The sequence below is a fragment of the Salmo salar genome, chromosome 12 (genome assembly GCF_965601325.2).
Source record: "Salmo salar chromosome 12, fSalSal1, whole genome shotgun sequence".
NCBI lineage: Eukaryota > Metazoa > Chordata > Actinopteri > Salmoniformes > Salmonidae > Salmo > Salmo salar.
Genome location: NC_138302.1, coordinates 47,531,798 through 47,556,813, shown reverse-complemented (window position 1 = coordinate 47,556,813; position 25,016 = coordinate 47,531,798). Strand labels below are relative to the sequence as shown.

At 41.1% G+C, this 25,016-nt stretch overlaps 1 protein-coding gene across 3 annotated transcripts in view; it reads right to left on the bottom strand.

The window, feature by feature from the left end:
• LOC106565279 (N-terminal EF-hand calcium-binding protein 1) overlaps nt 1-25,016 on the bottom strand; it is a 64,324-nt gene that overhangs the window by 29,875 nt on the left and 9,433 nt on the right. For all 3 annotated transcript variants that reach the window (XM_082959006.1, XM_082959005.1, XM_082959008.1), the window contains exon 3: nt 2,236-2,344. In XM_082959006.1, coding sequence (XP_082815132.1) covers nt 2,236-2,344 — 109 coding nt within the window. The remainder of the gene's footprint in view (nt 1-2,235; nt 2,345-25,016) is intronic.

The window sequence follows — 25,016 nt, the reverse complement described above, 5'->3', positions numbered from 1 at the left end:
CGTCTCATGCTACCACTAGAGTGAAAGCACCGCCAGCATTCAAAAGTGGCCAAAACATCAGCCAGGAAGCATAGGAACTGAGAAGTGGTCTGTGGTCCCCACCTGCAGAACCACTCCTTTATTGGGGGTGTCTTGCTAATTGCCTATAATTTCCACCTGTTGTCTATTCCATTTGCACAACAGCATGTGAAATTTATTGTCAATCAGTGTTGCTTCCTAAGTGGACAGTTTGATTTCACAGAAGTGTGATTGACTTGGAGTTACATTGTGTTGTTTAAGTGTTCCCTTTATTTTTTTGAGCAGTGTATAAGAGATGAGAAAAACAAATAATTATAGAGCAGCAGTAAATAACAATAGCGGGGCTATATAGAGGGGGTACCAGTACAGAGTCAATGTGTCAAGGTTATGGAGATAATTATGTACATGCAGGTAGGGTTGTTAAAGTGGCTATGCATAGATAATAACAGAGAGTAGTAGCAGCGTGGGGGGGGGGGGGGGGTGCAAATGCAAATAGTCTGGGTAGCTATTTGATCAGCTGTTCAGGAGTCTTATGGCTTGGAGGTAGAAGCCTCTTGGACCTAGACTTGGCACTCCGGCACCGCTTGCCATGCGGTAGCAGAGAGAACAGTCTATGACTAGGGTGGCTGGAGTCTTTGACCATTTTTAGGACCTTCCTCTGACACCGCCTGGTATAGAGGTCCTGGATGGCAGGAAGCTTGGCCCCAGTGATGTACTGGTCCGTTCGAACTACCCTCTGTAGTGCCTTGCGGTAGGAGGCCGAGCAGTTGCCATACCAGGCAGTGATGCAACCCGTCAGGATGCTCTCGATGGTGCAGCTGTAAAATCTTTTGAGGATCTGAGGACCCATGCCAAATCTTTTTAGTCTCTTGAGGGGGAATAGGTATTGATAAGCTTGCGTTGTTATTATTTGCATCTTGTGCCTTTTTTAATATCAAGGAAAATTTCACTTTCTCTGGTCATAGGAGTAACAACATGAATTGGTGCATGAGGCCGAAATAATGCAGTGCGACTTTAGTTTCGCCATCAGCTGGAAGACTGATTCCCCTTTTCTAAGCAGAGGGAGGGAGAGAAGAGGGATGGTGAGTCGGGTGAGAGGCTGACCATCACTCCAGTAAAAAAAAAAGCAAATGATTATGCTCACTCAGCTGTGCCTCACAAGTAATACAACAAGTGACCTATTACCTGGGCGGTATACCTTATATACCGTATACCAGGGCAATTTGAAATACCCATGGGATAATTTTAATACTGTAAAAAAAACGTCTTTGCTTCCTGACGATCCACTGTTGTGCATCGCAAGAGAGGTGATCAAGTTACACTTGATAATCACTACTGATGTTTGCCAGCTATCTTATAACTGTAAGTTTAACTAAGTGCTTAATACATTTTCTCCAGCTCAGGGCCCCAGCTATGCATTTGGTTTGCTAAGTGTCTAGCTTGCAAGATCAATATTGTTGAACATAATATACTCTACAGGCATGTCAGTTCCAGAGTGGGATCTCTGCTAGTATTAATATTTTTTTATACAGAGAATGTAAGCAATCACAACCCTCCTTTTACTTGTACCATTACACATCCTGCAAATCACCAGCAGAGGGCGACCATTTTGAATCCATTTTCACATTCACTCTGTTGGTAATGCTTACAAATTTGATTATAACTCTAAAAGTAGCAGAGATCCCACTCTGGAACTTTGATATTCCCATAGAGTATATTATGCTCAACAATATGAAAAATGTGCCAAATCTAAAATGGTTTATTTCCAATATTCATAAATGAATGTAAGAAAATTGTTGTAAGATATAATGTAAGGAAATACTACTCATATTACAGGGCAAGCGGTAAAGCTTCATAATACCAATATTCATAAATTAAATGTAAGAAAATTGTTGTAAGAAATTAATGTAAGAAAATACTACTCATATTATAGAGCAAGCGGTAAAGCGTAATATGAAACCAAATGTTGCTTTTTAGTTCCTACAGATGAGACATTATAGTGTCTTAAAGGAGGCCTCGGTAAGCCCAAAATGTCAAATACTCCAGCCTCAAATATTTCTCAATTATGCTTTAAGATACAAATGTCAAATATATGTCAACAATCTTTCCTCCTTCTACTAAAGGACCCTTCTATGGATTAAATGTCGTAAAAATCCCCCAAAAATCATTGTCTTGTTTTGTTCTAGTTTCATGAGGAATCACAGAGAGGGAACATACTTATTCTGCCGCCCATCTATGGAGTAGAAGAGCTCCTGCAACTCCTCAGTGGTGAGAATCCCGTCTGCGAAATAAGCATTGAACTCATCAAACGACAGTTTTCCATCATCTGAAAGACAACACAAGACCACAGTTTGTGCATCAATGACTGAGACACATGGCCAAAGGAAATCTTACTAGGGTTCAAATACTATTTGCGGTCTTTCAAATGCTATGCGCGTTTGATTCGGCATGCCTGTGCCAGATGTTTGGAGTTTGCACTTTTGGGACAATTCCATTTTTGTCCATCCATTTGTGCCAGACAAACTCAGCTTAAATTATTTGATAGAAAACAAGTATTATTTGAACCCGGATCTGGACGAAATAGAGCTGGCCTACATATAATAGCTTAAATGGGGCGTCATTGTAGCCTAGTGGTTAGAGTGTTGGACTAGTAACCAAAAGGTTGCCAGTTCAAATCCCCGAGCTGACAAGGTACAAGTTTGTAATTCTGCCCCTGAACAAGGCAGTTAACCCACTGTTCCTAGGCTGTCATTGAAAATAAGAATTTGTTCTTAACTGACATGCCTAGTTACAATGGTTATGTCCCAAATGCACCCTGTTCCCTACATAGTGTAATGAACATGTTCCTGGTGTTAAGCTGTTGCTTGGCAGGAGGACTAGACAGACAAATGTTGGAGTCAGCATCTGGCTAGCCAGACTGGGCATACTGATGGACAGAAGGAAGTCATCAGCAGATTTATAACACTGGGTACATCCTAAATTTACTATATAGTGCACTACTTTTGACCATGGCCCATAAAGCTCTGGTCAAAAGTAGTGTACTATCAATGCGTAAAATGCTCTGTTTCCGAGTGTGTACATGCAAGGGAGAATATCTTTAATGATAAGTAGTAGAAGCTCAGTATTGAGAAGTCAGAATAAAAACAGAGCTTGATCAGTCTTGATTAGTTGGCTCTGGAAGGTCATGGATTTTTACACATGCTAATAGCCCCTAACACCTTGTCTATTGTACTCATATAATGCCTCAATTCATCTCAGCAGGCAATCTACTCCAAACATACATTTACTAGGTCTATAACCTAGTTCATACATTTAAAAAATGTCTTAAGAATGATAGACTATAAAGTTAATGGAGTCTATATTCATACAATCATCAATTAAAGATCCAATATCAAATCAAACTTCAATTAGAATTTATTTGAAGTGGATTTAAAATAGCAACTCACTTAAAACATTAAAATAAAAAAACAAGCACAGCAATAAAAGAGATCAAATGTTATCAAAGAACATAAAACACAAAAGGTGTCATTGATTAAAGGCCAAGCTAAAAATGCTGGTTGACAATTGAGATTAACATAAATAAATGTATAATAAATTGTATAAAAATGATACTTTATACAATAAACACAAACAATGAATAATCAAACATTTTTTTATCGCTACAATTTAAGAAATAAACTAATTTTACTCTCACATTTCCAATGCTAGGCCCCTTGATTTCTCATAGTTTCACCTCCAAGTAGCCTAATGCCTAAAAAGCAGCCCTGCTTGAAACTGGTACTACCACAGTTACTGTCTCTGTGGTCCTGGCAAACTGCACTTTATACAGGCAATATGTACAGCGATTCATAATTCTCTGAACTGGAATAAACTGTGCCTCTGATACAGATTCCAATGCTTTGCCCCAAACCTCAACAGAGGGCCTGATATTATATTGATTCAGATGTTTCAGGAACAAATTTACACGAGCCATGACATGAGAAATGCATGCGTTTCCACTTGCTGGACCAACAAGCACCTCACAACAGAACAACTGTGTTACTATGCCTGATGTTACCTCTACATCTGGTTGAATGAGTGCTAGGCCCATCTGTCTGTCAGTGGCGAACCACGTGGTAAGTACATATGATGAGCGAAAACGTATACTTTGATCAGTGCTTATAACCTCTCCCAGCATGTCTACCTTATCATGTTCTGTCAGCTGTGCAATGGTGAAATCCTTGTTTAGATACATGAATGTGAAGACACTATACAGATCATGCCGATCTTCCCTTGCTTATGACAAACAGCTGTTTAGGGGGCAGGAAAATAACGGTAGGTTTATTTGAACAGTGAGAGACAGAATAACAACAAAAAAATCCAGACAAACGCATGTCAAAAATTTTACAAATTGATTTGCATTTTAATGAGGGAAATAAGTATTTGACCCCCTCTCAATCAGAAAGATTTCTGGCTCCCAGATGTCTTTTATACAGGTAACGAGCTGAGATTAGGAGCACACTCTTAAAGGGAGTGCTCCTAATCTCAGTTTGTTACCTGTATAAAAAGACACCTGTCCACAGAAGCAATCAATCAGATTCCAAACTCTCCACCATGGCCAAGACCAAAGAGCTCTCCAAGGATGTCAGGGACAAGATTGTAGACCTACACAAGGCTGGAATGGGCTACAAGACCATCGCCAAGCAGCTTGGTGAGAAGGTGACAACAGTTGGTGCGATTATTCGCAAATGGAAGAAACACAAAAGAACTGTCAATCTCCCTCGGCCTGGGGCTCCATGCAAGATCTCACCTCGTGGAGTTGCAATGATCATGAGAACGGTGAGGAATCAGCCCAGAACTACACGGGAGGATCTTGTCAATGATCTCAAGGCAGCTGGGACCATAGTCACCTAGAAAACAATTGGTAACACACTACACCGTGAAGGACTGAAATCCTGCAGCGCCCGCAAGGTCCCCCTGCTCAAGAAAGCACATATACATGCCCATCTGAAGTTTGCCAATGAACATCTGAATGATTCAGAGGACAACTGGGTGAAAGGGTTGTGGTCAGATGAGACCAAAATGGAGCTCTTTGGCATCAACTCAACTCACCATGTTTGGAGGAGGAGGAATGCTGCCTATGACCCCAATAACACCATCCCCACCGTCAAACATGGAGGTGGAAACATTATGCTTTGGGGGGTGTTTTTCTGCTAAGGGGACAGGACAACTTCACCGCATCAAAGGGACGATGGACGGGGCCATGTACCGTCAAATCTTGGGTGAGAACCTCCTTCCCTCAGCCAGGGCATTGAAAATGGGTCTTGGATTGGTTTTCCAGCATGACAATGACCCAAAACACACGGCCAAGGCAACAAAGGAGTGGCTCAAGAAGAAGCACATTAAGGTCCTGGAGTGGCCTAGCCAGTCTCCAGACCTTAATCCCATAGAAAATCTGTGGAGGGAGCTGAAGGTTCGAGTTGCCAAACGTCAGCCTCGAAACCTTAATGACTTGGAGAAGATCTGCAAAGAGGAGTGGGACAAAATCCCTCCTGAGATGTGTGCAAACCTGGTGGCCAACTACAAGAAAGGTCTGACCTCTGTTATTGCCAACAAGGGTTTTGCCACCAAGTACTAAGTCATGTTTTGCAGAGGGGTCAAATATTTATTTCTCTCATTAAAATGCAAATCAATTTATAACATTTTTGACATAGGTTTTTCTGGATATTTTTGTTGTTATTCTGTCTCTCACTGTTCAAATAAACCTACCATTAAAATTATAGACTGATCATTTCTTTGTCAGTGGGCAAACGTACAAAATCAGCAGGGGATCAAATACTTTTTTCCCCTCACTGTATGCCAGAAGTTCCAGACGAATGATTCTGCTCAATTCAAGGGCAAATTTGAGGACCATCTGTTCACCGGGCTCCGTGGCACACCTCATCATGGCTGTTCTGAATTTGTAATGTGCTGGCTGGGAGGATGATGCAAGGCCGTTGCCGCCACCTCCTCTCACTTAAAATACTGTAGCTGACGACAACCCAACCAAATGGCTATTACTCTTAAAAAGTTGTGACAAACAGAATTAAAGTCAATGTTTACAACTTTGTTCTGGTAATAGGAAAAGGCCAATTTTGACAAAATGAAAGGGTTCTTCCTATATGATGCAGTCAATGGCTTTGTCAGAATTGTGGCTCATTGATAAGAAAAAAATCAGGCAAAGGCTATAATACGGCTGAAATCTCCAAGGAATATTCTTCCACAAAATCAGAGTTTTTAGGAAATAGAAGTAGATATGCAGTAAACTTGGTACAATATTTTGATGCTTTATCTAGAAACAATGGGAGGCCGTCTGCACTCTTTTATAGTCCTTATTTCAAAATAATGTCAACACAGTTTTCAAAAACAGGATGAAGGAAAGGATAGATACTAGATCTAGTTCATGTTGTACAGATCCCGATATAGATGTGTGCCTTCAACATTTGCCTGTGCCCTTCTTTCATTGAAGACCTCCCATGTCTTGCTGTCCAGCCACTATATTTGATGCCTTGCTCTTTGGCAGCCCAATGGTGACTACTGGGAGCTCACTTTTTTTGACAGTTTTAGGTGGAAATGTTGTCCTCGTAGAAACCAGGACGACTTAGAAGAGCACAATATTGCCATGTTTTCGGCTTATTTCATCCATTAGTACGGAGTGGTCAGACAGAAGGAAGAGCGATTGAGTAGCCTGCTGTGGGATTAAAGTACTTATGAGAATTTACCTTGGTTAGAAGAGAATAACAGCATGAGCCAGTTCAAATCCCCAGTGACTGGATCTGTGACTCAATAATCAGCTAGGCCTATTGACATGCGCTCTGCCCAAATTGCGGGCTTCCCAAATAGGCATAGGCCTACAAGCTTGTGATTGGAAACAATCCACAGCAAAAAAATTTAAAGAACCTAATGGTCATCAATTCTTCTGTGGTGAAGTCATGCTCTCTGGTGAAGTATTTTTTATGATTTTAATAATTTTGGTATAGACAAGATAAATTATATAATTTTGGCAAATGCATTTCCATTTACTTCCCTATTGGACCCACCGCTATGCCATTTCTCTGCTGTTCTATTGGTTTTCATATGAACTTTTTTCGTTGTTCAGAAGCCAAAAGCACAATCCTACTCATATTAGAAACCCATCCTAGTTGTTGCACCTTAAATTCCACTTCTTTCTAAGTACCTAACAACGATTTGTTATCTCTGTCACATATGGAACTGCTATCAGGTGAGCTGTTTAGAATGGTGTTTTCCCACAAATTGCATTTTGACAAATGTTTGAAAATTAGGTATAATTGGCTGCTTCATTACGATTTGCATGTTCTATTAAGATGCATTACCATAATCTAAATGTGATTTATGTCATTCTGAGAACTGTGGGTGGATGCCCTAATGTGCTATGCACCCAATCCACATGGGTCCAGGTAAATTAAAATCTTCCCGGTCACGTTGTATAGTGCCACATTTTCCTAACGGAAACAATGTCATCCATATATACTTTATCAGTATATTGCTGTATTGACAAATATACAACAATATATTTAGCAATATATTTAAATACACTGAGTACAGCAAACATTTGGAACACATTCCTAATATTGAGTTGCACCCCCACCTTTTGCCCTCAGATCAGCCTCAATTGGTCGGGGCATGGACTCTACAAGATGTTGAAAGTGTTCCACAGCGATGCTGACCCATGTTGACTCCAATGCTTCCCACTGTTGTGTCAAGTTGGCTGGATGTCCTTTGGGTTGTGGACCATTCTCGGTACACATGGGAAACTGTTGAGCGTGAAAACCCCAGCCGCGTTGCAGTTCTTGACACAAACCGGTGCGCCTGGCATCTACTACCATACCTAGCGCAAAGGCACTTAAATCTTTTGTCTTTGTTTGAAAATATTGGGATGTCTGGGACTGCTCAAAGATGGGATCAGTAGCCCTCAGATTGCATCTCTGACTTCCTCACATGACATGAGAATTGGTGACGGCTGCGCGCCCCGAGTAGGCAACGACATGGGGATTTTATGCCCGATCACAAAAACTTGTCTGGAACATCTAAAATCAGTACCAAAATTGTGTAGTGTACGCCTGGCTTTAATAACTTTAAATCACCAAAAAGGATAAAGACCTGACCGCACTGGAAGTTATAGACCTGTCAACCTTAGATAATATCTTTCCATCCACATTACTAAGTCTTGCCTCTAGACTGGAGAAAACTATTCCAGATATCATCCACACTGACCAGGTTGGCTTTGTCAAAAATAGGAACTCAAGTGATAGCTTCAGACATTTGTGGCTGAATAACTCTGCATCCTGCCCTGGTTTCTCAAGTTTGTCCTGAGTAGATTAGGTTTTGGTTCTGGGTTTATGAATTGATGTCCTGTATTCCAGGTCCGATGACAGCTGTACAGACTAATGGAATGATTTTGCAATTGTTTATTTATCTAGATCTACAAAACTGGAGGACCCTCTCTCTCCTTTACTGTTTTTGATAGCGATAGAACATCTGGCGATCTCTATAAGGGGAAACCCAGAGATTCAACAAGTATGTAATGGGGGAGAGGAATACAAATTGTTCTTATATGCTGATGACATTGTGTTGCTGATTAAAAACTCCATGTCACTGATCCAACCACTGCTCAACACTGTGGAGATATGTTGTTATTTCTGGATACAAGGCTAATTGACATAAATCTGAGGCTATGCCAGTCTCTACAATATTCCCATCAGCTATGGTTAACCCATTTGAATTTCAAGTGTATGCAATCGGGTATGAATTATCTGGGGATTATGTTGACATTAGAGTTAGATAAGATAGTGGATATCAATATGCTTCCAGTCCTCTAACAAAGAAAACAAAACATTGACAAGTGGAAGTTGTTAAATCTTAGTTTATGGGGGAACTTTTATTCAATTAAAATTATGGTTACTCCTAAACGTAATTATATTTCAACGATGCTACTGATATGCATTCCATCATACATTTTTAAGCAGTATAATTGTATTATTAAAGAGCAACTGAAAGCACAGATTCCGCATGTGTTTCTCTGTTGCTAATTAAGAAACACGAGATTTCAGTCTTGGCGTTGTGGTTTGATGTGGCAGTTACTGATGCGTCTCCCATGAGTCACCATAGGAACAATGCCAGTATCACTTCTTCATAGTAGTAAGAATGCATCCAAGATAACTCAAGAATTTTGTAATTAAATTAGAAGTTTTTGCAGAGGAAGTTTTAGTCGCGCAGTTTTATATCTAGCTACGGTATTTAATAAATAAAAAATGTGCGACGTGCTCTCTTATGTAAACCAAGTCCAATCCGCTGTGCAGATCAGTCTCACAGTCTGTATGTTCTGTGGTAGCATTGGATAGAGTGCAATCACTGCAGCTGTGTATCCCATGTTACTGGGCAAGTCTGCAATGTTGAAATCAAAAACCAACGCTCAAGTAAGTCATGATGAACTTTTGGATGAGATTGACTTTATGACCAAAATTATTATATTTACAGTGCAGTCAATTTTGACACTAGAATGTTTGACTAATATCGATGCCACATAGGCAGTTTTCTATCAGAGAAGGTGTTTGTTGGCTTCAGTTGTGCTTTAAATACTTAATACAGGAGGGGGAAAAAAAACACCATGCTTCGCTATACTGAAAATACATGCCCCTAAAAAAAATATGACTCCCGGCAAGGCCGGTCCTTGCCGTTCTGACGCCCTAGGCAAGACCAAAAAAAGCCAACCCTGCAAAACTAGGATAGTCCCAGTAAGCAAAATTAAGTCTAAAACACGTATTTTCCAGGCATTGAAGTTACATGCTGACCAGATCGGTCGCAAAATAAATTTAGAAATCCATGTTATTCAATTATTGCGCCAACGAGCGTCTGCAATGCCAAGGGCTAAAATATAACTCCTTTCTACTTCTGACGCAGATCGCGCTGAAAGTTCTGCCTCTCCCATCTCCTCATTGGTTTATAGAAGCAGGTACCCACGTGCCATCTCCTCATTGGTTATACCCACGTTGGTGAATGAAAGACGAACTGTTTTGCCAGTCGTCGTGGTAATACTATGAAAGTTTAGATGCGATCACCATATAAGTTCAAAGATGAGAAAGCCTGGAAGGAGGAGAGATGACTAGAAACGATTCGGTTGGCTGTTTTATGTGTGGATGAATTGTCGGAGTAGAGGACCTTGTGCATTTCAGGTAAAATAACAACTCAATGTTTATATCCCAGGACAAATTAGCTAGCAACAGCAAGCTAGCTAAATAGGACAAATTAGCTAGCAAGTGCAAGCTAACTAGCTAAATTGCCATACATGTTTAATACTTTTAGACCTGTCCTCAAATTAATGTCATTGGTTCAGAGTTTGTTTTGATATTTTAACCTGCGTGTCATGATCGCGTTTGGTGTATGGGGACAAAAGAAATGTATGCACGATAGAACACGATGTGGCACGCATGCAAACGTTGGTCTGATGTTACTTAGAACCTTTTAGTTCTTCTGCAGTGACACCATAGTCTGAATATTGATATTGGTCATTCCTATGTTGAAGTCTTTACATATGTTCTATCACCGGTTTGGGTTCCGTGTTAGTCCTGGAAAATACATATTTTCACCTTCAGAACCTATGAAAATGCATTTTTTCCAGACATTGAAATAAAAACGTATTTTCTGAATGTTGAAATCGGGTTCATTTTCAGTTCTGAATGAAGGTTGAAACTATGCATTTTTTGGATGTTGTAATCAGGCACATTTTGGGTTCTGAATGAAAGTTGAAAAGACGTAATTTATAGACGTCGATGTTTGGGCCTAATCAAAGATCGGACCAAAAAATATATATATATATTTTTTTTTAATCGATGTCCGGGGACGATGAAATCAAGGCCGGTCTGGACCGCACCAAATCTGAACCAAACATAGACGTCTATGACTGATTCATATTTTGTCTGGACCAAAAACCAAATGTCCGTGGAAATCAAGGCTGGTCTGGACTGCACTAAAAAAAGACGTCCAAAAGGCATCAGCATCGGTCCGTGCTTACTGAGGTGTAGCCTAGTGTCTTAGGTCATTTAGGATCACCACTTTATTTAAAAAATGTGAAATGTTAGAAGAATAATATTAGAGAATTATTCATTTCAGCTTTAATTTCTTCCATCACATTCCCAGTGGCTCAGAAGTTAACATACACTCAATTAGTATTTGGTAGCATTGCCTTTAAATTGCTTAACTTGGGTCAAACGTTTCAGGTAGCCTTCCACAAGCTTCCCACAATCAGTTGGGTGAATTTTTTGTATGCCTCCTTGCTCGCACACACTTTTTCAGTTCAGCCCACAAATGTTCTATGGGATTGAGGTCAGGGCTTTGATGGCCACTCCAATACCATGACTTTGTTGTCCTTAAGCCATTTTGCCACAACTTTGGGTTGCTCATCAGAATTCCATAATATATCTACAGTAATAGTGGAATGATCGTGTTTCACAGTATTACTTATCCGCCAGTGTTGTGATTGGCTGTGATAGTCACCTATTGAGTTCTCCAGTCGGAGCAGCATCTGTCAAAATGGGAAAGCGGTTTTGACTTTGTGGCTGTGTTACCTTGTGGAAATCGGGTCAAGTGGTCAATGTAGAAATACTGTCATTTCCTGGTTACTAAAATTCTACACTGTTCACTCATTGTCAGTTTGTGAGAAAACAAGCACTGAATAGTGTAGGGAATCATTGTATCATCTAAATAAACAAAAAAAAGTATGCTTTTACAGCTGTTTAAAGCCGGTGGACTAAAACCGAAAGTAAAAGGCTCATGCGTGAGTCTCCACCACTTACGGGGAAACGGGATGAGGGTGAGATTGGTTTCGAATGCAGCCTTGTGCTGTTGTAATTCACCTCGATTCCACATAGGACAAAAGTTCTGAGAAATTCTAGGTGTAGCACATTTAAAAGGTCTAATACAGTCATTTTTATCTCAACAAATATTTTCTGGTTAACAATTAGGTACCTTACTTTGATTGTTTTCAATTAAAATTGTCAAAAAGAAAACAAAAAAAATCCATTATTGGCAGACGTTAGGAACTCTTATTGGTCTATTAACTGAATTAGCACCTGGTGTTGTCACCAGCCAGGCCAAAACTCCATCCCAACAAAACAGGCTGAAATGTATTTTCAAACAGCGCTTACACTAAAAGGCATTATCATAATTTTCATAATTTCACTGTTATTCCAACCTCATAGTGTATATTAAAACACAGGGAAATCACATTTGACTGAACTGGGCTTTTAACTTTGTTTTCTCAAACTAAGGGATTGGTTAAGAGATGGCTGCGTTATTGACAAATCACAAAATCTGATTTTACATGTCCATTTAAATCCTTTGTAAATCCACTCTACAATGGCCTATCAACAACTTAAGGTCGTCAATGAACCATGTTAAGTTTGACATTGATATCTTCAAAAATAAGGAAACAATTCACGTTTGACTATGTAACACTAATGCTTAAAATAATCACTACAAAATCTTCTCATGGACTAAAAAGTCAGACTCACTCCAAATTTGGTCTTTGGACTCATCAAAATAGTCCCTAAAGAGTTTGAGAAAAGAATGTTGATGCATTCAATGGCCACACTATACCAGTAAATGCATATTAGCACATATGCTAATATGCAAAAATATGCTCCAAATACTTAATTCTATTTACGCATGCCGGTAGTATGAGGTTTACAAAGTAGGTTGTTACATCTACTGTAACATGTCCAGGTAGGAATGCATGATTAAAAATATTTTGATATGCAACCTAATCCAGTGACCGTCATGAATTTTGGGTTTACTTTTGGTTATATTTTACTGTCAAAATAGGGCTCCAGAATGTTCCGAATTTTTTTTTCTCCATATAGATGAGTTTGCCTTTATCATTTTGTGCACTATTTTAAATATAGTGCCTAATTCAATTGGTGCCAATTTACCACCTGTGGTAGTGGAAACTCAAAACACATTAGTTAGATCACTAACTGAAATATAACACCTACTGCTAGTAGCCATCTAACAGTAAATGTAATGTCCTAATAAAAACATTGTAATAAGGGCTGCTGCATTCACAATGGCCGATATGCAAGTTAGCACGCTCTGTATTTGAAAGCCACATCAGATATCTTGATTGTAAAACTGTGCTTTGAGCTCAATAATGATCGTTAAGAAATAAAAACTATACCTACAGAAAGCTGAGACCCTCCTCTCTTCAATATGGACTAATGTAGTTGCTTCCAAAGTAGTTTTCTTTTACATTTTAAAATGTTATACAATCATGAGGGCACACGAGTAGGAGAATGTGAGTGGCCCGTTCATTACAACAGCCAGCCCCAGCGAAACAGGCAGGAACAGCGGCAGAGCAGACACTTATTACAGGAATCATGAGGATAATGCACTTTACTGTTGAACAAATTCGTGGTTTTAACCTCCCAAAAAACAGGACGTTTTGATTGAGGTGACCAGGTAGAATGTGCAGCTTGCACCAGTACAACCAATTAAAAAAATGTAACACCCAGCAAAGTCAAAGGGTCGCAAAATGTGATTAAATGGTTTCAGTCTGTAGCCCTGACTTACTGTAGTTTGAGAAAAGCTAAGGGATTGGTGAAAACATTGAGTTATTTACAAATAAGAAATCTGTTACGTGTTCACTTACACCACTATAAATCAAATCCAAAGTGGCCTATCAACTTGAATCATGTCATCGCTATCATGGACGTCCCTAAGATGAACCACACTGAATGTGGTATTGATCTCAAAAAACAAGGAAGCTATTAACTAGTAATTCTTTGAATATGCTAAAAATAATCTGCAATCATTTCTCATCATGAACCATATGTCAGATTCACTCCAGATGTTGTATTTAGACTCATTACATCAGTCTAAAATAGTTGATGAATTCAAATATGGCTGCACTGTAACTATAGATGCACGTTAGCACATATGCTAATGCTAAAAATGCTTTAAAAATCTTATTTTCATGAACCATAAATCAGATTGACTCCAGATTTGTTATATAGAATTAGTCGCTAATGAATTTAAAAAAATTAAAGCACTAGACTAAACTTCACTTGCATCATTGTTGTTATATTGAGAAAAACATGGGAATGCTTTTTATTATTATATTTTGCTTTTTACCCCTTTTTCTCCCCAATTTTGTGATATCCAAATTGGTAGTTACATCACTGCAACTCCCGTACGGACTCAGGAGAGGCGAAGGTGGAGAGTCATGCGTCCTCCAAAACACGACCCTGCCAAGCAGCACTGCTTCTTGACACACTGCTCACTTAACCCGGATGCAAGCCGCACCAATGTGTCGGAGGAAACACTGTACAACTGGCGACCGGTCCGTCACAAGGAGTCGCTAGAGCGCGATAGGACAAGGACATCCAGGCCGGGTCAAACCCTCCCCTAATCCAGAAAACGCTGGGCCAATTGGGCGCTGCCTCATGGGTCTCCCAGTCACGGCCGGCTGCAGCACAGCCTGGGATTGAACCCTGGTCTGTAGTGACGCCTCACTTCACTAGCCCGCTGCGCCACTCGGGAGGCCGGTAATGCTTTTACTGATTGCATATAAAGGAAGATTGTCATGTAGGAACTGATTAGTTGCTTTGTTATCCAACTGATCTTGTGTCCTTTCTGTCATCCTGCGAACCCTGTTCATTGCAGCTTGCAGCTATATTTGTATTTATTATTACATTTATTTGAACAACAAAACATAAGTCTCAGTACACTTCAGAGAAGATATGTTGAACCAGATTTTGGGAAAGCCTGCACAACACCAGATTTTTTTTGGGGAAATTAGACGGATAAACAAAACATTTTTTGGGGGGGAAAAGAACGAAAATTAGGCTAACCATAAAAACGTTTTGGTAGGGCCCTTTAAAAACATTGGTGGGGTGCATTAAAATCAGTTATGTTTTGCCTAATTCATTCCCCCCCCCAAAAAAAAATATTCTGGTTTTTGCTTAAAAAAAAAAGACATTTTATATCATAAAAACAGCTACATTTCATGTTCTATGCTCACAATAATGCTTAAACCACATCAAATCAAATGTTATGTCACATGCGCCAAATACAACAGTGAAATGCTTACTTACAAGCCCTTAACCAACAATGCAGGTAAGAAAAATACCAACAAAAAATAATTAAAAGTAACAAATAATTAAAGAGCAGCAGTAAAATAACAATAGCTAGGCTATATACAGGGAGTCAATGTGCAGGGGCACCTGTTAGTCAAGGTAATTGAAGTAATATGTTCATGTAGGTAGAGTTATTACAGTGACTATGCATAGACAATAACAGAGTAGCATCAGTGTAAGGGGGGGGGGGGGGGGGGGGGGGGGGGGGGGGGCAGTGCCATTAGATTAGATGTTCAGGAGTCTTATGGCTTGGGGGTAGAAGCTGTTTAGAAGCCTCTTGGACCTAGACTTGGCGCTCCGGTACCACTTTCCGTGTGGTAGTAGAGAGAGCAGTCTATGACTAGGGTGGCTGGAGTCTGACCATTTTTAGGGCCTTCCTCTGACAACGCCTGGTATAGAGGTCCTGGATGGCAGGAAGCTTGGCCCCAGTGATGTACTGGGCCGTTCGCACTACCCTCTGTAGTGCCTTGCGGTAGGAGGCCGAGCAGTTGCTATACCAGGCAGTGATGCAACCCGTCAGGATGCTCTCGATGGTGCAGCTGTAGAACCTTTTGAGGATCTGAGGACCCATGTCAAATCCTTTCAGTCTCCTGAAGGGGAATATGTTTTGTCATGCCCTCTTCATGACTGTCTTGGTGTGCTTGGAACATGTTAGTTTGTTGGTGATGTGGATGCCAAGGAACTTGAAGCTCTCAACCTGCTTCACTACAGCCCTGTCGATGAGAATGGAGGTGTACTTGGTCCTCCTTTTCCTGTAGTCGACAATCATCTCCTTTGTCTTGATAACGTGGAGGGAGACATTGTTGTCCTTGCACCACACGGTCAGGACTCTGACCTCCTCCCTATAGGCTGTCTCGTCGTTGCTGGTGATCAGACTGTTGTGTCATCAGCAAACTTAATGAAGGTGTTGGAGTCGTGCCTGGCCGTGCAGTCACGAGTGAACAGGGAGTACAGGAGGGGACTGAGCACGCACCCCTGAGGGGCCCATGTGTTGAGGATCAGCGTGGCGGATGTGTTGTTACCTACCCTTACCACCTGGGGGCGGCCCGTTAGGAAGTCCAAGATCTAGTTGCAGAGGGAGGTGTTTAGTCCCAGGGTCCTTAGCTTAGTGATGAGCTATGAGGGCACTATGGTGTTGAACGCTGAGCTGTAGTCAATGAATAGCATTCTCACATAGGTGTTCCTTTTGTCCAGGTGTGAAAGGGCAGTGTGGAGTGCAATAGAGATTGCATCATCTGTGGATCTGTTGGGACAGTATGCACGTTGGAGTGGGTCTTGGGTTTCTGGGATAATGGTGTTGATGTGAGCCATGACCAGCCTTTCAAAGCACTTCATGACTACAGACGTGAGTGCTATGGGTCTGTAGTCCTTTAGGCAGGTTACCTTAGTGTTCTTGGGTACAGGGACTATGGTTGTCTGCTTGAAACATGTTGGTATTACAGACTCAGACAGGGAGAGGTTGAAAATGTCAGTGAACTTGCCAGTTGGTCATGGCTTGCTCGGAGTACACGTCCTGGTAATCCGTCTGGTCCTGTGGCCTTGTGAATGTTGACCTGTTTAAAAAGGTCTTACTCACATCGGCTGCGGAGAGAGTGATCACAGAGTCATCCGGAACAGCTGATGCTCTCATGCATGTCTCAGTGTTACTTGCCTCTAATTTAGCTCGTCTGGTAGGCTCGTGTCACTGGGCAGCTCTTGGCTGTGCTTCCCTTTGTAGCCTGTAATAGTTTGCACGCCCTGCCACATCCGACGAGCATCGGAGCCGGTGTAGAACGATTCATTCTTAGTCTTGTATTTGCCTGTTTGATGGTTCGTCGGGAGGGCATAGCGGGATTTCTAATAAGCTTCCGGTTTAGAGTCCTGCTGTTTGAAAGCGGAGGCTCTACCTTTTAGGTCAGTGTGGATGTTGCCTGTAATCCATGGCTTCTGGTTGGGGTAAGTACGTACAGTCACTGTGGGGATGACGTCATCGGTGCACTTATTGATGAAGCCAGTGACTGATGTGGTGTACTCCTCAATGCCATCAGAAGAATCCCGGAACATATTCCAGTCTGTGCTAGCAAAACACTCCTGTAGCTTAGCATCTGCTTCATCTGACCACTTTTTATTGACCAAGTCACTGGTGCTTCCTGCTTTAATTTTTGCTTGTAGGCAGGAATCAGGAGGATAGAATTATGATCAGATTTGCCAAATGGAGGGTAGAGGGAGAGCTTTGTACATGTCTCTGTGTGTGGAGTAAAGGTGGTCTAGTGCCAGCACTAACACCGGATGTTCACCAAAAAGATCAGTTCTAGTGGCTATCGAAGGTGAGCATTTGCCCACTGAAGTCGGTTACGATGACGAACTGCAGTCAGGTCAGGACACTGGTAAGGACGACGAGCACGCAGGTGAGCTTCCCTGAGACGGTTTCTACAGAAATTCTTCGGTTGTGGCTCGTCTCAGACAATCCCGCAGGTAAAGAAGCCAGATGTGGCAGTCCTGGGCACACGTGGTCTGCGGTTGTGAGGCCGGTTGAACGTACTGCCAAATTCTCTAAAACTACGTTGGTGGAGAAAGTAACATTCAATTCTCTGGCAACAGCTCTGGTGGACATTCCTGCTGTCAGCATAGCAATTGCACGCTACCTCACAACATGATACATCTGTGGCATTGTGTAGTGTGACAAAAATGCACATTTATTGTCTTTAATTATTCCCAGCACAAGGTGCAACTGTGTATTGATGTTTAGTCAGCTTCTTGATATGCCACACCTGTCAGGTGGATTGACTATCTTGGAAAAGGAGAAATGCTCACAAACAAGGATGTAAACAAAGTGGTAGGCCACACAACCTCACAGAACGGGACCGCCGAGTGCTGAAGCGTGTAAAATGTGTCTGTCCTCGGTTGCAACACTCACTACAGACTTCCAAACTGCCTCTGGAAGCAACGTCAGCACAAGAACGGTTTGTCGGGAGCTTCATGAAATGGGTTTCCATGGCCGAGCAGCTGGGATGCAACGCATCGGCTGGAGTGGTGTAAAGCTCACCGCCATTGGACTCTGGCGTAGTGGAAATGCATTCTCTGGAGTGGTGAATCACACTTCACCAACTGGCAGTCCGACAGACAAATTTGGGTTTGGCAGATGCCAGGAGAATGCTACCTGCCTGAATGCATAGTGCCAACTGTAAAGTTTGGTGGAGGAGGAATAATGGTCTGGGCTGACTTTCACGGTTCGGTTTAGGCACCTTAGTTCCAGTGAAGGGAAATCTTAGCATACAATGACATTCTAGAGAGTTCTGTGCTTCCAACTTTGCGGCAACAGTTTGGGGAAAGCCCTTTCCTGTTTCAGCATGACAATGCCCCAGTCCACAAAGCGGAGTCCATACAGAAATGGTTTGTCGAGATCGGTGTGGAAGAACTTGACTGTCCTGCACAGAGCCCTGACCTCAACCCCATCAAACACCATTGGGATAAATTGGTACGCCTACTACGAGCCAGGCCTAATCGCCCAACATCAGTGCCAGACCTCACAAAGGCTCTTGTGACTGAATGGAAGCAAGTCCCCACAGCAATGTTCCAACATCTAGTGGAAAGCCTTCCCAGAAGAGCGGAGGTTGTTATAGCAGTAAAGGGGGGACCAACTCCATATTAATGCCCATTATTTTGGAATGAGATGTTCAACGAGCAGTTGTCCACATACTTTTGGTCATGTAGTGTACTTACTAACCAGTTAGCCGTCTAGGTCTAATTGTTTGTATTGCTTTACATTGGTTGTTATTACATATGTTCTTATGTTGTTGCCTCGACTCTTGTCTGTTTAATAAGCTCTCTAGGTATAGCCAAGGAAGGCACTGAGCCCCAAGCTGTCCCCACAAACCCAAGTGCTTGAAATGCCCTCCTCTACCTCAACGTCATAATTGACAGGTTAGTTCAGACAGAAACGTGCCATTAAGACGTTTAATGTAATGGTTAATTTTTTAGCATCCATCTCTAAACTCGTGGAGATCGTTTAAAAATATGCATATTTTGTGTTTCTTCAAATGCAGGGGTGACCTGTGATGGAATGGCATCAGACGTGACTTGGTGTCTTCCAGAGGTGGAGAAGAGGGCAAGTGACCTGGCAGAAGATGGTGAAACTTTTTAATTGGTAAGACAGCCTGAAAAATATACCAGGCCTTGTTTTAAAGGAATTTGACATATGTCCTTATCCAATATGTTTTCCACCTGATCACATCGATAATTTGAAATGTTGTTTTCCCCTATTGTATCATTTGGCGATGTGGCCCTGAAGGTGGTGACTGCCATCATGTCTCCATCGTTATACAGAATAGATGGAAGGGAAATGATATGCCCTTAACAATACAACCTGTAAGTGTACACGCTAATAATAACTTATAAGACCATTACTATAATGCAATCAACCTGTCCTATCAGTGCAGCACAGAAATGCCCTTTTCCAGGTGATGTGACAATGGCATTTCCGAACAGACTTACTAACTTTCTTCGTTTTAACTTTTAAGGTTGGAACCAACATGCAGTACCACCAGCAGGCAGAGAGGCAAGAACCGGGACAAGCGACACTATTCACAACCCTGTGTAATGTTCGTTGTAATTGCATTGCTGGACTTTTGGAAAAACTCCATGTATTTGTATTGTTTTAACTTGCCATCCAATGTGTTAGAGATGTGATAAATGAGGGTGGGGTATTAATGGAAGGGGTTTAAAATGTAAAAATAAAAGGAAACGTATGGTTTAAACTTCTCTTGAATGTTTATTTGTTTTAGCTGATAGTGGTGATTTCTTAAGTTTGCCTCATTAAGATGTGTGTGTGTTATGAATGACCAAAAGGTGTCTGACTTTAAAGTACAGTAAGTACACTGTCACGCGATAGTCTTTATGGATGTGTTATGAATGACCGAAGGTGTCGCACTTCAAACAAAGTATTACAGGGCACTACATGAAGTGTTAATACATTGTTTATAAATGTTCTGCTGATTTATGAAGGTTCCCAAGATCCACAGGTTAACGGTAGGGTGTGAGAGGTATTTAAATGAGTTGATGGACCTGCAAAGCTTGCATTTGTGTGTGTGTGTGTGTGTGTGTGTGTGTGTCAGAGCCAAGATGATTTGGAATAGTCCTACCTGAGACTGCCTAGCCACAAGTTATTCCCGTTCTGTCCCATGCTGGAGACCAGGGCTTGATTACAACCTGTTACAATGGTGCCAACATTTTGTGGCTGATCTTTCAGCGGGGGAGACCTGACTGGGCCTAGCACCGCACAGCATGGCTCCTTATATTGCTGTGTGCGTGTTTGTGAACATGTAACTTGATTCCAGAAGAAAGCCACTTTCAATTTCTTTATGTTGGGGGTTTTCATCAAGGTAAGTGTTTGCCTGGTGTGACTAACATGACTTCTCTTTAGAGCATGTGTCATCCTGAAGCCCAACATGTCACCCTTTATAAAGCACATGTTTGTCATATTCAACCTAGTGGGTTATGACACATTTGTCATTGGTGATTAAGTCACATTTATGCCACATTTATGAACCCTTTATAAAGCATGACATCGTTAGATGATGTGACACATTTATATAGTGCTTATGAAGCCTTTATAAGCTGCACTTAATTTAAAGCGGAACCAATTTGGTGAATAAAATAAAAATTCAAAAAGGAGGTCAGGACATACAGATACGTTTCCACCCAGAAGTCAAGACATTGTACATAATAATCATTGGAAACATTGCTACTGGACCTATAACTCGTGAAAACACATTGCAAAACACAGCAACAAAAAAAAATACACTACCATTCAAAAGTTTGGGGTCACATCGAAATTTCCTTTTTGACGGGCTCTAACCAGAATAGAAAGAGTGGGAGGCCCCGGTGCACAACTGAGCAAGAGGACAATTACACAAGTGTCCATTTTGAGAAACTTACGCCTTACAAGTCCTCAACTGGCAGCTTCATTAAATAGTATCCGCAAAACACCAGTCTCAATGTCAACAGTGAAGAGGCGACTCCGGGATGCTGAACTTCTAGGCAGTCCAGTGTTTGTGTTCTATTGCCCATCTTAATCTTTGATTTTTATTGGCCAGTCAGATATGGCTTTTTCTTTGCAACTCTGCCTAGAAGGCCAGCATCGTGGAGTCGCCTCTTCACGGTTGACGTTGAGACTGGTGTTTTGCCTGTACTATTTAATGAAGCTGCCAGTTGAGGACTTGTGAGGCGTCTGTTTCTCAAACTAGACACTCTAATGTACTTGTCCTCTTGCTCAGTTGTGCACCGGGGCCTCCCACTTCTCTTTCTGTTCTGGCAGGGCCAGCTTGTGCTGTTTGTGAAGGGAGTAGTACACAGCATTGTACGAGATCTTCAGTTTCTTGGCAATTTTTTGCATGGAATAGCTTTCATTTCTCAGAACAAGTATAGACTGACGAGTTTCAGAAGAAAGTGCTTTGTTTCTGGCCATTTTGAGCCTGTAATCGAACCCACTAATGCTGATGCTCCAGATACTCAACTAGCCTAAAGGCGGACAGTTTTATTGGTTCTTTAAAATCAGAACAGTTTTCAGCTGTGCTAACATAATTGCAAAAGGGTTTTCGAATGATCAATTAGCCTTTCAAAATGATAAACTTGGATTAGCTAACACAACGTGCCATTGGAACACAGGAGTGACGGTTTATGATAATGGCCCTCTGTACGCCTATGTAGATATTCCATAAAAAATCTGCGGTTTCCAGCTACAATAGTAATTTACAACATTAACAATGTCTACACTGTATTTCTGATCAATTTTATGTTATTTTAAAAATGGGCAAAAAAAAATAATTTTCTTTCAAAAACAAGGACATTTCTAAGTGACCCCAAACTTAATAGTGTATATTTTTTAGGAAATTATTTTGTTGCTGTTGTTTGCTTTGGGTTTTTACGAATTACAGGTCCAATAGCAATGTAAAAATAAACACTTTTCTTTTCCCACTAGCACAGACTTTGCTTATAAATAATTTGTTGAGGGAAAATGTACTTGATACGATTGTGATGTGTGGTCTCACCTAGCTATCCTAATTGTAAGTTGCTCTGCTAAATGACAAAAATGTAGAAAATGTAACTTGCTACAAACCTGCTGGTCTAACAATTTTTGGTGTAAAAGCACAGACATTAGCCACATATTTTATGGTTTCTGGAAGTTGGTTAAAGTGGTGAACAGCTTTTACAGAAAATTACAGTTTCATTCTCAACCAGGATTTCATCATACATGTCAAGCAGTGAAGTTTCAGCTGTCTGTCTGTCCGTGGCCTCTCTTCCTCGGTGTGCACTGTCACTGTGTCAGTTTCCATCTTGTCCAGCTGTGTACAGTATGTACCATTTCACGTAAACCCTGTTTCTTGTCTGCATCGAATTAGAGGTCCTAGTACCAAGCATCGAGCATGGTGGCGACACAGTAAAGAGGCTCAGAGAAAGCCACTGAGTACTTTTGTAAGTTTTAACCCCACGGTATGTGTCAACAGTTTTGTCAAGCAGGCATTTCAATGCCACAACAGAAGGTTTCACGTCTGCTGCAGGCGCAGTTGATTAGCTTATTTCTCGAGTCAGTTGTTCGAATGGCGCTTAGCGTGTGTTCATGTTTCCAAGTTTCAAACATGTTCTCAAATGCCATTGAGATGGCAGCAGCAGTATGAGAACCAGCACATTATTGAGCATGCAATATGGCTTTCCTCAGTAAGAAATCCTCGTCGACCCCGACTCAGCATGCTCACGGGGCTGACATCGCTGGTCCAAATGTCAGTCGTGAAGCTAATAGCAGTGACACCCAAAACAAGTAGCTCATAGATGAACGTTTCAACAATACTGTGTAACTCTGGTAGGGCAATATCTGAAAAATAGTGTCTAGCAGGGATTGACAGGTCGGCGAAAGCCAACATCATCCACGACAGAGGACAGTTGATTGTCATGGGCAATGAATTCCATTATCTTGGAGTTAATGGATTTTGCCTTTGAGTTGTCTCGCTGAAATGTTCTTACTCTTTCAAATGACTGCTCAACTTGAACTTGTTTGCTTAGTATTTTTCTGCTTCTGTTCTGTGTAATGGTGTATTTTTCGTGGCATCATTACGTCATCTACTTACGTTATATAGGTATGCACGTCAGCTTTGACATCGGTTTTGCACATCGGTGTTAAACTAGACATCGGGCCGATGCCGATGTTTGCATTTTTAGCTAATATCGTATGTTTACGATATGCTCAACGATATATTGTGTATCCCTACTAAGAACACAGCTCCTACCACTCCCCCTTTGTCAAGTTTCAATTGAACATTCTCCAAAGAATAACAGTTTGCTAACTCATTAGAATGATTAGCTCTGAAACCAAATTGCATAGGGTGCAATGAGAAAATCACTAGTGTTCAAATGATCCGTCAATTGCTCAGCAACTACCCTGTCTGCAGCCTTAGAAATGATTGGCAAAATACTTATAGGTCTATAATTATTGATCATAAAAAAAAACTCCAGATTTATATGAGGGTAACAACATCTGACTTCGATTCCTTTGGGAATATACCTTGGTTTATGGATAAATTAATCAAATGTGTTATTGGGGAGGTTAAAATATCTTTGTTTTAAAGAACACGATCAAAACCACAGACATATTTGGCTTTAGTGGTTTTCAAGCTGCTTAAGATTGTTAACTTTCACCTCAGTAGTTGGAATCATATCAAACATTTTGACTGAGTCTCGCATTGGGTGATACATACCGTGCTCACTGTAAACTTTCGCCCCCAGATATTATACAGACTGAATAAAGAAATTGTTAAAAGTAGTGACTAGAGAGTAGCTATCCTCGATCAATCTTACATCAATTTTCAGTTTTATATCTCCCTTAAATTTGTCTTGCCTGATAGACAGACAGTTTATCTTTTTCCAAATTTGTTTACAATCACCTTTCACCTAATTTGTAACGTTAATGAAAAATGGCTTTCGATTTTCTTAACTCGGAGATCACCTTGTTTCTCAGCCCTCTGAAAATCATTCTCTTAATGTCTAGTCCAGTTGTATTAATACTTGCGATATTGTTTTTCAACAGGAACAATAAAAAAAATGCTGTTGTGTCTTTAATTGAGATAGAGCCCAGAAGTTTTTTCCTGATTCTGTGACCTGACCAGGAAACACTCCTGGCCCTAGCTATGATTGGATAAGCAGTAATTGTTCACCATTCAGTTTTCCATGGAGAAAAATTAACTTACACTAGAGGTCTTCACGGGTCCACCAAATCCCAAAATCTGACCTGGGACCCAATTCTGACCTTTATCTCGGTTCTGGGTCGGGTCTGATATATTGCCACGGATCTCAGGTATGTGCAATTAAAATGTATTTACTGACTGGACCTGATTGGACCCGTCCTCTGTTCATTTAATGTGTGAGGTGATGAGAACTATGCAATCTTTTTTATCAGTGTAAGCCAATTGCAACTCAATAAAAAGTAGGCCTATAGCTTAGGCTGGCCAGGTCCAGCTGAAACTGGTATCCGACACTCACCTTTACGTGCACCTGCTGCTGATGAGAGAGGAGGCGGGAGAAGGCGGGAGAAGGGCAAACTGACAGCCGCAACCAATCACAGAAATATAATCCATAGATGGCATTTCCCAAGTCAGGACTGACAGTCATTGCTAGCGTACCAAGGAGTTTCACAGTCAAATTGGTTCCAAAACCCTTCTATGGATTATATGTATATGGCAACAATGCAACAATGCAACAAGCTGTTTTATATTTGGCGCGTGTGCTGCCCAAGTTGCGGCCTTCCTGACTGTAGGTCTATGTGCTAGTGATAAAACTGAACCCACAGCAAAAAAATTCAAG